At 38.7% G+C, this 12,497-nt stretch overlaps 1 protein-coding gene across 1 annotated transcript in view; it reads right to left on the reverse strand.

The window, feature by feature from the left end:
• Positions 1-12,497, reverse strand: part of MOCOS (molybdenum cofactor sulfurase) — a 232,959-nt gene that overhangs the window by 47,051 nt on the left and 173,411 nt on the right. Inside the window, exon 6 of the mRNA XM_040586176.1 lies at positions 8,427-8,626. Coding sequence (XP_040442110.1) covers positions 8,427-8,626 — 200 coding nt within the window. The remainder of the gene's footprint in view (positions 1-8,426; positions 8,627-12,497) is intronic.

Raw genomic sequence — 12,497 nt, forward strand, 5'->3', positions numbered from 1 at the left:
ATTAGGCAAGTGAAGAACACTTTTCTTTCCCTGAGTCATCAACATTAATATAATGAGTGGTTATGCTTCCAAAAGCATTAGTGTAACTAGCTCAGAGTCGTTTGACCATCTCTGCAAAGATGTTCTTAGCTGGAATTAACAAATGCTGGATTTCCATTTTCTATGGCCCAGATGAAAAAATGCTGCACTTCTCCATCTGCAAAACCGAACAACTGTTTTACACAAAAGTAAAAATTAACAGATGGAAAAAGCATAAAAGGATTACAGTTTGAAGAACAACAAGGATCTCTTGCTTAATAACTTTCTGTGAAGGTTTATTTCACATTGATTAGTAGAAAGTATCCCTCCTTGTTGCTTACCAGCAACCTAATTTCTCCTATAGGGATTTGGTATGAATTTTGCGGCAAGTACTAGTAGCTACTACCACGTTCCAGTCAGTGGTCTGATGAAACTGATGTGGTAACAGCTTCCTGTACATGTGAAATGCTACAGCTCCTCTTTTCCCCCCACTCCTCTAATTCACATGTTGTCATTGCTCTAATTCTGTACCTATATACCAGATGTACAGTGCACTAGAACTAATCTACCAGTGAAACTGAGGGTATCATCTAAGACACAAACAACCATTATTTCAAGGAGTCTATCCACTTCAGGTATTGCATGGTCCCTTTTATCATCTAACAATAAGTAGTGATATGGATATATATATATTCAACCAGCTGTGAGCATATAAAAATGTATCCACCATTTGATATCCGAAGATTTGCCAGTATTTAAGGTATTTTCTCTCCACTCCTGTGAGGACAGAGTAAGCGGGGAAGACAGACACTGAATCCCTCAGGGTGACACTGAAAGACTACAGCAGAAAAAGGGGATTTCACCTGGCCACTGCCTGGTCCTTAGGTCCAGCTAAGAAATTCATTAAGACACCATCAAAGGAAAATGAGACTCTTAAAAGAGAACACTGTGAAACTAAAGCAAATAAAGTGTACTTGCAGTATTAAGGTGCTTCCATAACTGGCTATCACCAATTTATTTAGAATCACAGAATCATTTAGGTTGGAAAAAAACTCTGAGATCATAAAGTCCAACCATTAACCAACGACTGCCAAGTCCATCACTAAACCATGTCCCTAAGCACCACATCTACCAATTTTTAAAATGCCTCCAGGGATGGTAATTCCACCACCTCCCTGGGCAGCCTGTTCCAATGCTGGAACACCATTTCAATGAAGAAATTTTTCCTAATATCCATTCTAAACCTCCTCTGGCACAACTTAAGCCGTTTCCTCTTGTTACTTTGGAGAAGAGACCTATCCCCACCAGTCTACAGTCTCCTTCCAGGTAGCTGTAAAGAGAGATAAGGTCCCCCCCTGAGTCTCCAGACTAAACAACTCCAGCTCCCTCAGCTGCTCCTTGTAAGACTTGTTTTCTAGACCCTTCACCAGCCTTGTTGCCCTTCTCTGGACACGCTCCAGCACCTCAACATCCCTCCTGAAGCAAGGGGCTCAAAGCTGAACACAGGATTCGAGGTGCAGCCTCACCAGTGCCAAGTGCAGGGGGACAATCACCTCCCTCGTCCTGCTGGCCACACTGTTTCAGATACAAGCCAGGGTGCTGTTGGCCTTCTTGGCCCCCTGGGCACACTGCTGGCCCATGTTCAGCTGGCTGCTGACCAACACACCCAAGTCTTTTCCCACCAGGCAGCTTTTCAGCCACTTTTCCTCAAGCCTGTAGCGTTGTGTGGGGTGGTTGTGCCCCAGGTACATGACCCAGCACTTCTCCTTGTGGAAGCTCATACAATTGGCCTTGGCCCATTGATCCAGCCGGTCCAGATCCCTCTGCAGAACTTTCCTGCCCTCTTGTCACCATCATTAAGGTCTAGGCAGTCAAAACGCTCCCTAACATCCAGAGCTACCCCACTGCTTCTCCTTCCTGCTCTATCCCTTCTGAAGAGTTTGTACTCATCTTTTGCAGCACTTCAGTCACATGACTTATCCCACCATATTTCAGTGATGGTGTCTATGTTATAGTCTTCCTGCTACAAATATTCCTGCTGCTGCTATTTACCTTATCATAGATTCACAGAACGGTTTGGGTTGAAAGGAACTGTAAAGATCATCTAGTTCCACTCTCCTTGCCATGCTCAACCTTGATCAACTACTTTTATGTGCATTTCCCATCCTGCCTCACAACACTTTGTCTCGTGTTACTTATGTTTGCAGACCTGTCCAAATTCCAGCAGACAAAATATCTTCTACCTGCTTATGTTGCTCTGCCTCTACCCTGGTCACAATTCTCCCATACAACACTGTTTTAGACTGCTTGTCCAATTCTCCTCTGTCTCTGATGGCTAGAGTCTGCTTTTTTTCTGCTTTCCTGTCACAACTGGTGTCTCTTTCATTGTCCAGTCCATGTAGTAATGGACTTCATCTGCACTGTGGGAAATTTAGGTTAATCATTAGGATGTATTTTGTAGTAACGAATATAGCTCATTTCCAGAACAAACTGCCTTCAGAGTCTGTGGAAAGGTTCAGATAAAGATGATTCCGTTTTGGTACAAAATGATGCTGGGTAACCTCCCGTAGTCCCTGCAATCTTAAGATCTATTTCCCACCCTGCCCATACCCCACCCCACCCCACCCCTTCCCTCATCTTCTCAAACCACAGGGATGAATTTGGCTTGGCTGCTAAGCTGCTTCAAGAATAATTAAGTGCTACAGGATGGTTTGGATGCAGAAGGATAAATGGGGATGTGAATACTGGCAGAAAGAGGCTACCATGGTAGAGAAGGTGCCATGGTGAGATCCTGTGTGGCTCTTCTTACATCTAAGTGATTTGGGGCCACAACCTCCAACGGAAGACCCTGGTCTTCACTTCAGAATGATAGAAAAGAAAGGCAGGAAAGGAAAAACCAGCAGTGAGTCATTGAATATGTCCTTGCATTAGCTCAAGGGAGGTTGATATAGAAGGAAGGTGAGTGAGACAGTAAGCAGATGCCATAGTAAGAGCAGTCATCAAATTGCATTATAGATTCATGCTGAAGGGACACCCACTGGAAGTTATCTGCTGAGAAGTGTTGATAGTTTTTTTATTGAGAAATGGATGAAGAAAGATAAGTCCAAAGTCTAGAGCTCCCTTAACTCTATCTGGATTGATGAGAGTGAGCCAGGATGTCCTAACGTAGGCTCCTAGACAGAATTGATCACAATCAATTTCAGCAGGGTTCTCAATCTTGAAAGGCAAACCTCATCCATATGCAACACTGCAGAAGAGCCTTCCTTAGGCAAACCAAACTGTTTACATTTTCTATCTTTGGCAGCTGATTCCTGTTATAGCAGTTTGTCTATCACACAGAAGTGTGAAGTGGCAGGCAAGAAGGCTGAGACTCCCAATGGACTGATGCTCCTTCTCTTCCTGACAGGATTTTTAGGAGGCATGGCACGCATATATGGATACCAAGGGAACTTTTTCAGGTGAGACAATCACAGCAAGCTACTTCTGTTTAGCTTCAGGGTCCAGGTAAAGGAGGCAGTGTGAAAAAGCAGAGTGGGGAAGGGAGCTGGTAATCCACAACTGAAATGATGGCTATTTTTTAAAGGATAGCTATGATAGTTTGCTCACTTTAAGTCCATGACACACAGGAGGAAAAAAAGTATTTGTTTCAGAAGACCAGAGTGAAAAAAAGAAAAGCCTTGATAACGGAGGTGCTATTTTTCACTGGGGCAGAAAACACTGAACTAGAAGGTGTGACTGGGTAAGAACTCTCCAGGGCACACAATTCAATAAATGTTTCAGGTGAAATTGCATCTGCCCATCTCTGCCTCTGACCCCTTTCCACTCTTCCAGCTCCCAAACTGACTTTACAGAACGAATTGTGAAAGGTTTATAAAAGTACTCTGCAATTATCTACTGAATGTACAAAAAACATTTCACAGGTCTTTTCTCCCTATCAAAACAAAGAGCAAAACTTGAAATAATATTAGCGCAAAAGGTCTTGCAAAGCAGAGATGGTGATTTTTTTCAATTCTGCAAATGAAAGAGAACATACAATTTTGCACTTTAACCTGATTTGTAAGTAATCCACTTTTTGTGTGTGCACGGTTGTAGTTTCAAATCAATGTTGCTCCCTTACAGCTGTGCCATCTCCTCTTTGGCATTCAAACCAGGCTGGACCTCATAGAGTTGTATGTAAGGTTTTGATAAAAAAAGATGGCAAGGATGCAGACTGAAGCTGAGTCATTGCTGCCAAACAGTGTTTCAGAGATTGGAAGGACTTGTGGAAGTATAAACACACAAGATTCATATATGCTGAAGACTGCAGATATTCACTGTTACTAACAAAATTAATAAATGAGCTAATGCTGATTCTCTGTGTGAAGCACCTGCAGCATGTATGTAACAACAGTTTTGTAACATCACAACCCCCTTTAATATCTAGGGCTAATTGCTTCTTTCTCTGGAGCCTCACAAAGAAGCAGAAGATTGGCAGCTTGCTGCATTAATGTCAGCTCTGCTGCTTCCATCCTGCACCACTGACTTAGCACTGGTTCTTTGTCTCTACCCCTGCACTTTCTCACCTTTCAAAATCACCAGCTTGTCATCTCTCCACACTTCATTAATAGCAAAAACTATGATGCCAAAGAATTATCCATTCTTAACTCCACAAGTATATATGAAAAAGCTGTTTGGCATAAAGGCCATCTTTATGTCCTGGGCCTGTCAAGTACTCATCATAGTTTAACCCCTGTTCATAACGGGGGCTTTTTGGTGCTGCCATGCAAATAAACACATAACATAAAATGACAGGCGTGCTACTGCATAGGACAGGCAGCTTGTGTGGAAAGAATACAGGTATCCTCCCAAGTAATTTCAAGAACAAATCCCTATCAACAGCAGTCTAAAAGACAGCTTTACTGAAGGAAATCATTTTCATGGGAAGTATTTGATGTAGCTCAAAGAAGGAAATTTAATGTGGTTTTAGTACCCGAAGAGAAGAGGTTTATGGAGATTTCAAAACTGTAGTAGTTTTATCCCTAGATAAAGAAATGTTTCATGAAAAACCTGAAGAAAAACCAAAGCTTTTGAGTGACTGTTGGTGTCTGGAGCCTGCAAGTCCCTCTTCTTTAATTGTTTTAATTACCATTTAGAGCAAAATAAGTAAACCAGTAACTAAACTGTCAATTAAACCAATGACACATCTAGTATACAAAGCAAGTTTATTCCAAATAGAATACTCCATAACAGTGATTCCCTTCAATAATCACAAAGAAACATTTAAATGAAAAAGCCATAGCAATTCAACTTCCATAATTATTTCACTCCCACCTTATCACTTAACGTCCAAGTGTTGTATATCATATATATTGGGACAGGAGGCTGTAAAAACTGCTGCCATCCTGAGAGTGCAATCCTGGTAAGGTTTCATTTGTGTGTCTTGCTTAATAAAATGCCTTCATTTGATCATGAGTGCTGCAATGAAGGTTTTACTCAAGGATGAACCTGAGACTGTGGCTATTTCCTATTGATGCAATTGACCCCAAGTATGTAATTCAAGCATGTTTGTGTTTCGTGGCACAATCTTGTTAGCTCTGGTAATTAAACTCTGATAACAGTGAGAAATGGATTTCAATAACAGAAGCAGGTAAGAAGAGCTTTCATCCCAAATGCTGCACAGATGAAAGACATCATTTTCCCTCCATCTCCGTTTTTCAGTGGCAGTGTAAAATGTCATGTATTTCACTGCATGCCTTTCACATCCTAAATATCTTGGACTTAGTTCAGACTTTTGAATATATCATGTAAATTATGGAAATTTTGAGGCTTAAATGTAAGCTTGGTATCCTCTGAAGACACTGTCTACTTATGAGGTCTTTCTTGCCAATCATAAACGTTCCCAATAAACTGCTCCAAACCTCATCATAATATTTTCTCTGGAATCAGTTAGTCAGATTGTCCTTTTCAGGCTACCAAACGCTAATGTCCAGCCACACTGTCCCCCCTAATAGGCAATGGGAACATAACAATTTCCTGTCAGAAAGACAAATATAATGGGTTAGATGCCTGGTTATAAGTAATTAATTATAGATGGAATATCATCCATAAAGGAATAGGACATTCTGTCATTTCTCTTTTAATATACTAGCTGAAATGCAACCTGAGTCATTAATTGGTGTCCAGTAGTAGTAGGCATGTCAGATAAAAATGTCATCCAATTTTACCTTCACTAAAAAAATCACCAAAATGTTTTCTGGGAGCCTTCAGAAACTGTGTTCTCCTAACTCCACTAGACTGCCGTTGGAAACTGACCAGTGAGTCAACATGAATGTGCAGATCACAGATGTGACCAAAGTAGAGGATGCTATTTCATTTCTAAACCATGAACAGAGGTATTGGATTTACCTTTGATTTGAATAAATCTATCTAATTTTAGACATGCATACAGGTATGGAGATGAGATTATACTGTCAGACTGATAAACTCAGCAGAGATGAACTCTCTGTTGTACATATTTTCTTTGTAATCATAAAGAAGCAGCAAACATTTTTCTCCCCCATAACTGCTATAACATGTCTATGAAAGAATTTTATCCCATAAAGAAGCCAATTATATATATATATCACACATATTATAGCTTTGGAAAGAATAGTGCTGTTGCTTGTTAATTTCTAAAAGTCATTAAACTACACATTATTTAAATTAAACAAAATAATCTAACAGGCACTGCAGATGTGACTGGTATGCATTTGAAAACTTTATAGTTCTTCATTCTGCATACTCACACCAGAAATGATGAGAATCTGGTGAATAGCACAATCCAGATGATACAGATCAATAAAGAAGCTTTTTATGAGCAGCCACTGCAGCAAACAGGCACAATGGAGCCATAAGACTATAAAATAATTTTTTCTTTGAGGGTACACTTGAGATTAAAAAAGTGAAACAGGAAAAAGCCATTTTTACTAAGGAATTGTGAAAATGAGAAGTGCAAAAAAAAAGTTTTGGCTTTAACCAACAGACAGGATCAACAGCAGAGTGTTTGCAGAGTATTTTACCAACCCAGCTGTGTTAATATTTCCAGTCTTTTCTGAAAATTGCTGCCCGTGTTCAAGACTATATAAATGGCTAATTCACTCCTAAAATGTGGAATTCTTTGACATGAAATGTGGTGAATATTTGACAGTATTTGGTAGCATAGTCCAAAAAAAGACATATGGGAAGAAGAGCTTCTCCAGCACTATTCATTTGCCCTTCTATGTTCATCAGCGTGGTAAGTGCCTGAAAAAAATTTGTAAATGCCATACCAAGAGGTTACAAAGTAACTGCTTCACTTCTGCTCTCCCTTGTGTATACATGGGTCTCCTCTTGTATTCTTGTAGACATGTCTTTGTGTTCCCCTCCTTATCCAGTTCTTCTCCTCTCTGGCAAAGGAGTGTTGAAGAACACCTTTTGCAGCACTCCCACCCCTCTCCCTAATGGTCCACAATCACCAGTTTCCAAAAGCAATGCAGCTCTGCCACTGCTGCTGGCAGGGGGAGGTGGCTGCTGAGGCAGATGGTGCCAGTTATTGACAGCTTTTAAAAAAAATCAAGGTCATACACTTAAACTTGGTTTACAGGCTTATTCAATCATCAGCCAATGAAAAACAGAATGAACCAGAACTAGAGCACTGTGGGTTTTCTGAGTTCTGTTGATGTGCAAGTGAACTATGTTACCCTGTGTTACCCACTGCCTACATGGTGTGCAGTCACACATAATTATGGTCATACAAAAGTAGAAAAGTTTCACAAAGTTTCATTTTACAGATACTCAGTGGTGGATAAAAGCTAGATAAAGCTGTTGAGAAAGACAGCATTTAAGAATCTTTTGACCTCGAATCTCACTCCTTACCCTGATCATTCAACTTTATTCAATGCTTTCTCAGGAATATTGCAAGAATGTAATTATTAGAACCGAGGGGAAATAAGAACTCTTCTTTGATGGGTGACTGCAATATTTTGAGATCTGATTTGCACTTGCATGTCAAAGCTCCAAGCCAGCCTCTTCTGCCAGCTTTTCTAGACTTGCTCTTCAATTCCCAGTTATGAGTACTCTAGTGAAGGAAGTCAACAAGAAACCAAATTGCCTAGTCAATGTATCCTGTTAAAGAGAGACCAATTCCAAACTTCCTAAGTGCAGATTATTAAATCTGTAAGATACTGGATTTGGCTATTGTGTACTTTGCCTTGTGCTAGCACTATTTATTGGGTTCTATTTCTACTACTTTAAAAATGGTGCGTATATATTGTGCAGAGATACAAAGAAACAAAACCAATAGCTAAGAAGGGAATACTATGGACAAAATATTTCCTTTAGGATAAAGAATTCATTCTGAATATGCTTAAAATAGAAACATAACACTCAGTGAAGGCAAGAGAAAAACATACCTCTGAAAATCCGATCACTTCTCCATTTTCATTGAGCAAGTTAAAATTAATGATTGGACCCTGGACATCAGGATTGCTGAAATCTGTATCACTGTAAATACGTACTACAGGAGCCCCGTTGGCATATCTTAACGTAGACAGCACATTGTAGGTGTAGTGAGTTAACGCAAAGGTATGCTGTTTTATTTTCTCCATTCCACCTACAAAAGAAAAGTGCATGTATGTGTCAGATACCTTATTTTCACAGAAATGTAAAAAAAGATTATTTTTCAGAATGGTGTAGCTGCAAGGTAACTAGCACAAAATTGATACTTTTGGGATCCTTTAAATGCATATACAATATGCAGATGTTTATTTCCTCATACAAAAGCTTCAGAAGTACTGTTGCACCAAGGATTTATCTACAATTAATCTATTGTAGAAATCTAAAGTTACACGGAAATGGATTCACGCACATTACAACATTGATAATTCCATTCTGTACATATCACTAAGATGTTCTGTCACAGTTAATTTGAAAAGTAAGTTTTGCTCCAGATCTGAGTCTGGATATCATGGGAATGAGGCATCAGTCCTAAGAGAGCACAGGAAGCAAATTGCTGCATCTAAGATAAATTAAAAATGATAAAACTCTAAATGTAATTTAAAAAATTACAAATGTCATTCTGCAAGGAAGTTACTTGAATATTGGAGAAGTATTCGTTCAAGCCTGCTCTTCTTTTTGTAGAAGAAAAATAAAGAGCATGTTTGAAGCTTTATTGACTACACCCATGCAATACATTTGCTCCCGAGAAGCTTTGCAAAGAAGTTTTCACAGAACTTGGCCTGGAAAAAGCATGAAGAGGAAATATGTTGTCTCTCTTTTCTGTCTTTGCTGTGGTCTTTTGGTCATCCCTGTCCCCCGCCCTGCACTGAGGAGTTTGGAAAAGACAACTGCAGAGATTTCCTGACAGATGGAGACTTCTTCTACACCTCCGCTTTCTGAGAGGAGGTTGTGTCTTTGTTAGATGTCGCTATTGAAACAGCTTCTCGTTCCTGTGCTCAGAGGATATGCCATAGAATGATATACCATGGCCATCTATGGCTTTGGGGATATTTCCATTCTCTGCAGGAAGCTAAACCATAAGCTTCAGATACAAACCCAGCCATTTTAGTCAAAGGAGAAAAAAAAAAAAAAATAATCTGAGACCATGAGGTAGGTTGTGATATTCAGTGGGATAAACTGCTAAAGGGAGACAAGTAACTGGGTATTACAATAAATACAGAATGAGAAAAGGTATAACCCTAATGCTAACGAAACAGGGATTTATGATGTGGAACAAGAAAAGCACCAGTGATCTTCAAAGCAGAAACTGAAAACCTGTGATTTGCATCTTTATGGAAGACAATTAGAAGGTAACAATAAAGTATTGTAAGAAACACCAGGAAATACCTGAAAGTTAACAATATGTCTAAACCCAATCAAATCTCCACCGAAGACAGATGGAGTTTTAGCTGAAAAGCCAAAGTGGTTTCTGTTACTCATACTATGTGTTGCACTATGGTGGACCTACATCACGCGGAAAAAAAATTGAAAGAATAATTTCCTCAAAACCCTCTTGAAGTAGAACAGTATTTTTCACCTGGGTTTTAGACCCAGAGCATTCCCTGTAACATTGAGCATCTTATTTGAGCTACATGAGCATTTCTGTAACTAAAAAGATGTTTGACACTTTCTTTCACTTTTTTTTTTTTTTTTTTTTTTTTTAACTGTGTAACTATGAACCTCATACTTCTGTGCAAACCATTTTTATATCTGAGTATGTGGAAACTTCTACAGTCTGATATAACTCTCCTTGGACAGAAATCTTATGATCTGCTTGCTGACTTTTGTGCCTTTACTTGTAAAAAGACTGTGTCAATTATGAATAAATATAAGGGGGGTTGTGCATATCTTTGTCCTGACATACAGAAGAATTACAGCATCTTCTGTTATTTCACTTTTCTTAAAGTTTTAATATTATGTGCTGTCTCCTTTAGATAAGCTAGGAGAGCAGACAGTAAAAGCATAGAAACAGAAGAGTTATGAGATAGAAGTACATTTTTGGTGCTAAAGAATAATAAAGAGGAGTAAGATATTTAATGTAATACTAACACACAAAGCACTTTCAAGAAACATTGCCAGAAGCTAATCAGTACGATTTCTAGATGTTAGCCACAGTAAACTTGGCAAGCATGTCTAGAACATTTTGGTCTGAAATATCATTTGTATTTTCAGAGTCTTTTAGAATAAAAGATTGCCTAATTGGAGATGTCCTAGTCATTGTTTGGTAGAAGTTAAGAGTTGACATAGTAAAAAGAAGTTATGTCTCAGCATTTGCCAGAAAGTAGTTGTATTAAGAGAAGTGACTTCCTTGTCATGTTTCTGAGATGTCTGTAATCTCCTGATTCAGAGCTTTTTCAAATTGGCAGGAATCTTTTAATGGAAGATTAAACTACTGTCCTTGTGTCTTGCTGAAGAAATCTCTCATTCAGAAATTTCAGTATGTCATTCACAGCAATCATCCTGCTATCATTTCTATATTGTCTTCAGCCATTCTCTTTTAAAATTGCTTAATCACATTTCCTTGTTCATTAGTGAAAAGCTGATGAGCCTCCTAATTATTTATTCTGACAAATACAAATGCAATAGCCTGCAGTTGCTTTGCTGCCCCATGATTAGAAAGATGAAGTTGTATTGCCAGGGTCCTGTATTTTTAAGTAGGGGAATAGGTTGTGATTAGGTCTGATGTCACAGAAAACCTTGTGAAACAACTGCTTGCAATCTGAAGTTCACTTTGACAGAAAAAGGGGCATATTCAGAAAATGCTTGTGATTTATTTTTGTTTTGTTAAACAAAATGATCTATACTGTGTCCTGCATAAATCCAGTGCTTAATTCATCTCCCTCTCCCCACTAGGGAAAAGAATGTGAGGAAGAGAAAATAAGGCCCAGAACAAATCTTTGGTCTCTAACGTGATACAAGGACCTGTATTATTGCATCTAATCTACTATTTGGCGTGACAAAAATAAAACTCATTGCTTGATAGAACCTGTCTTAAGTTAAATGAGAAGGTAATTTTCTGTATTATGATTGACTTAGTATTTATTAGCTTATTACATACCTGCATTTTATCTTTTTTATATACAGAACTCTGATTTTATGCCCAGTTTCTTAATGCTGATTACTTCAAGACTCTTTCCTAGCTGCCTGTTTGGGGATAAAGGAAGTAGCAGACCTTAAGCCTTTTGGAAGACTTAGAGCTTGGAAAAATCATCAAAAATAATCACCTCATCTCAAAAAGGTGCTAAGAAGGACTCAAGTGCCCTGATTCCCTCTCACTTTATGGATTTTATCCCTTATCACCACATTGTTTCATTAAGGTGAATTGCATCTAGTTGCTCCTAAAAATGATTTTTAAATGAAGAACAATTTATGCATTCTGTAATTTGGATCAGAATGAACCTGATCTAATCTAAATTACATAGATGAAGTCTGTCTAATACCATTTACTGTATTTATGTGTGTAGGAACACATTCAGCACAAAGGATGCTCACAGTCTACAATTTGCACTCATTAATGACTTCTTCCTATGGTAGAAATGTAAGGATTTCCCTGTTAAAAGGCAAACTCTGGCATTTCCATGGATTAATATGCCCCTTATTACTTGGTCCCCATGTGTATGTTTTGACTTTACATTAAGCCAGACTTACCATTTAATTAACTCTTCTTACCAATAGCACCTCATTTTTCACACTATTTGTTGCCATAATGGATGCTGAATATTTTTGCCATTGTAAAGTTACTGAGCAGAAGAGATTGACAAAGAAAGCTTGTACTTTTGTGTACAAACCTCTTTGTCAAATCACTGTAGTTAAACCTGTAAAGATGCTGTTAAACCTCATATTGCTGATGTATGTTTGCGCGCTACAGCATCCTGACAGGTTAGCAACATCTCAGACCTACCAACCCATCTTTTACCTCTATGGAAACTGATACTATCCAGTATTGAAAATTCAGAGTGCCAGGACACTGGGTAACCCATAGATAA

The sequence above is a fragment of the Falco naumanni genome, chromosome 3, assembly GCF_017639655.2.
Source record: "Falco naumanni isolate bFalNau1 chromosome 3, bFalNau1.pat, whole genome shotgun sequence".
Lineage (NCBI taxonomy): Eukaryota > Metazoa > Chordata > Aves > Falconiformes > Falconidae > Falco > Falco naumanni.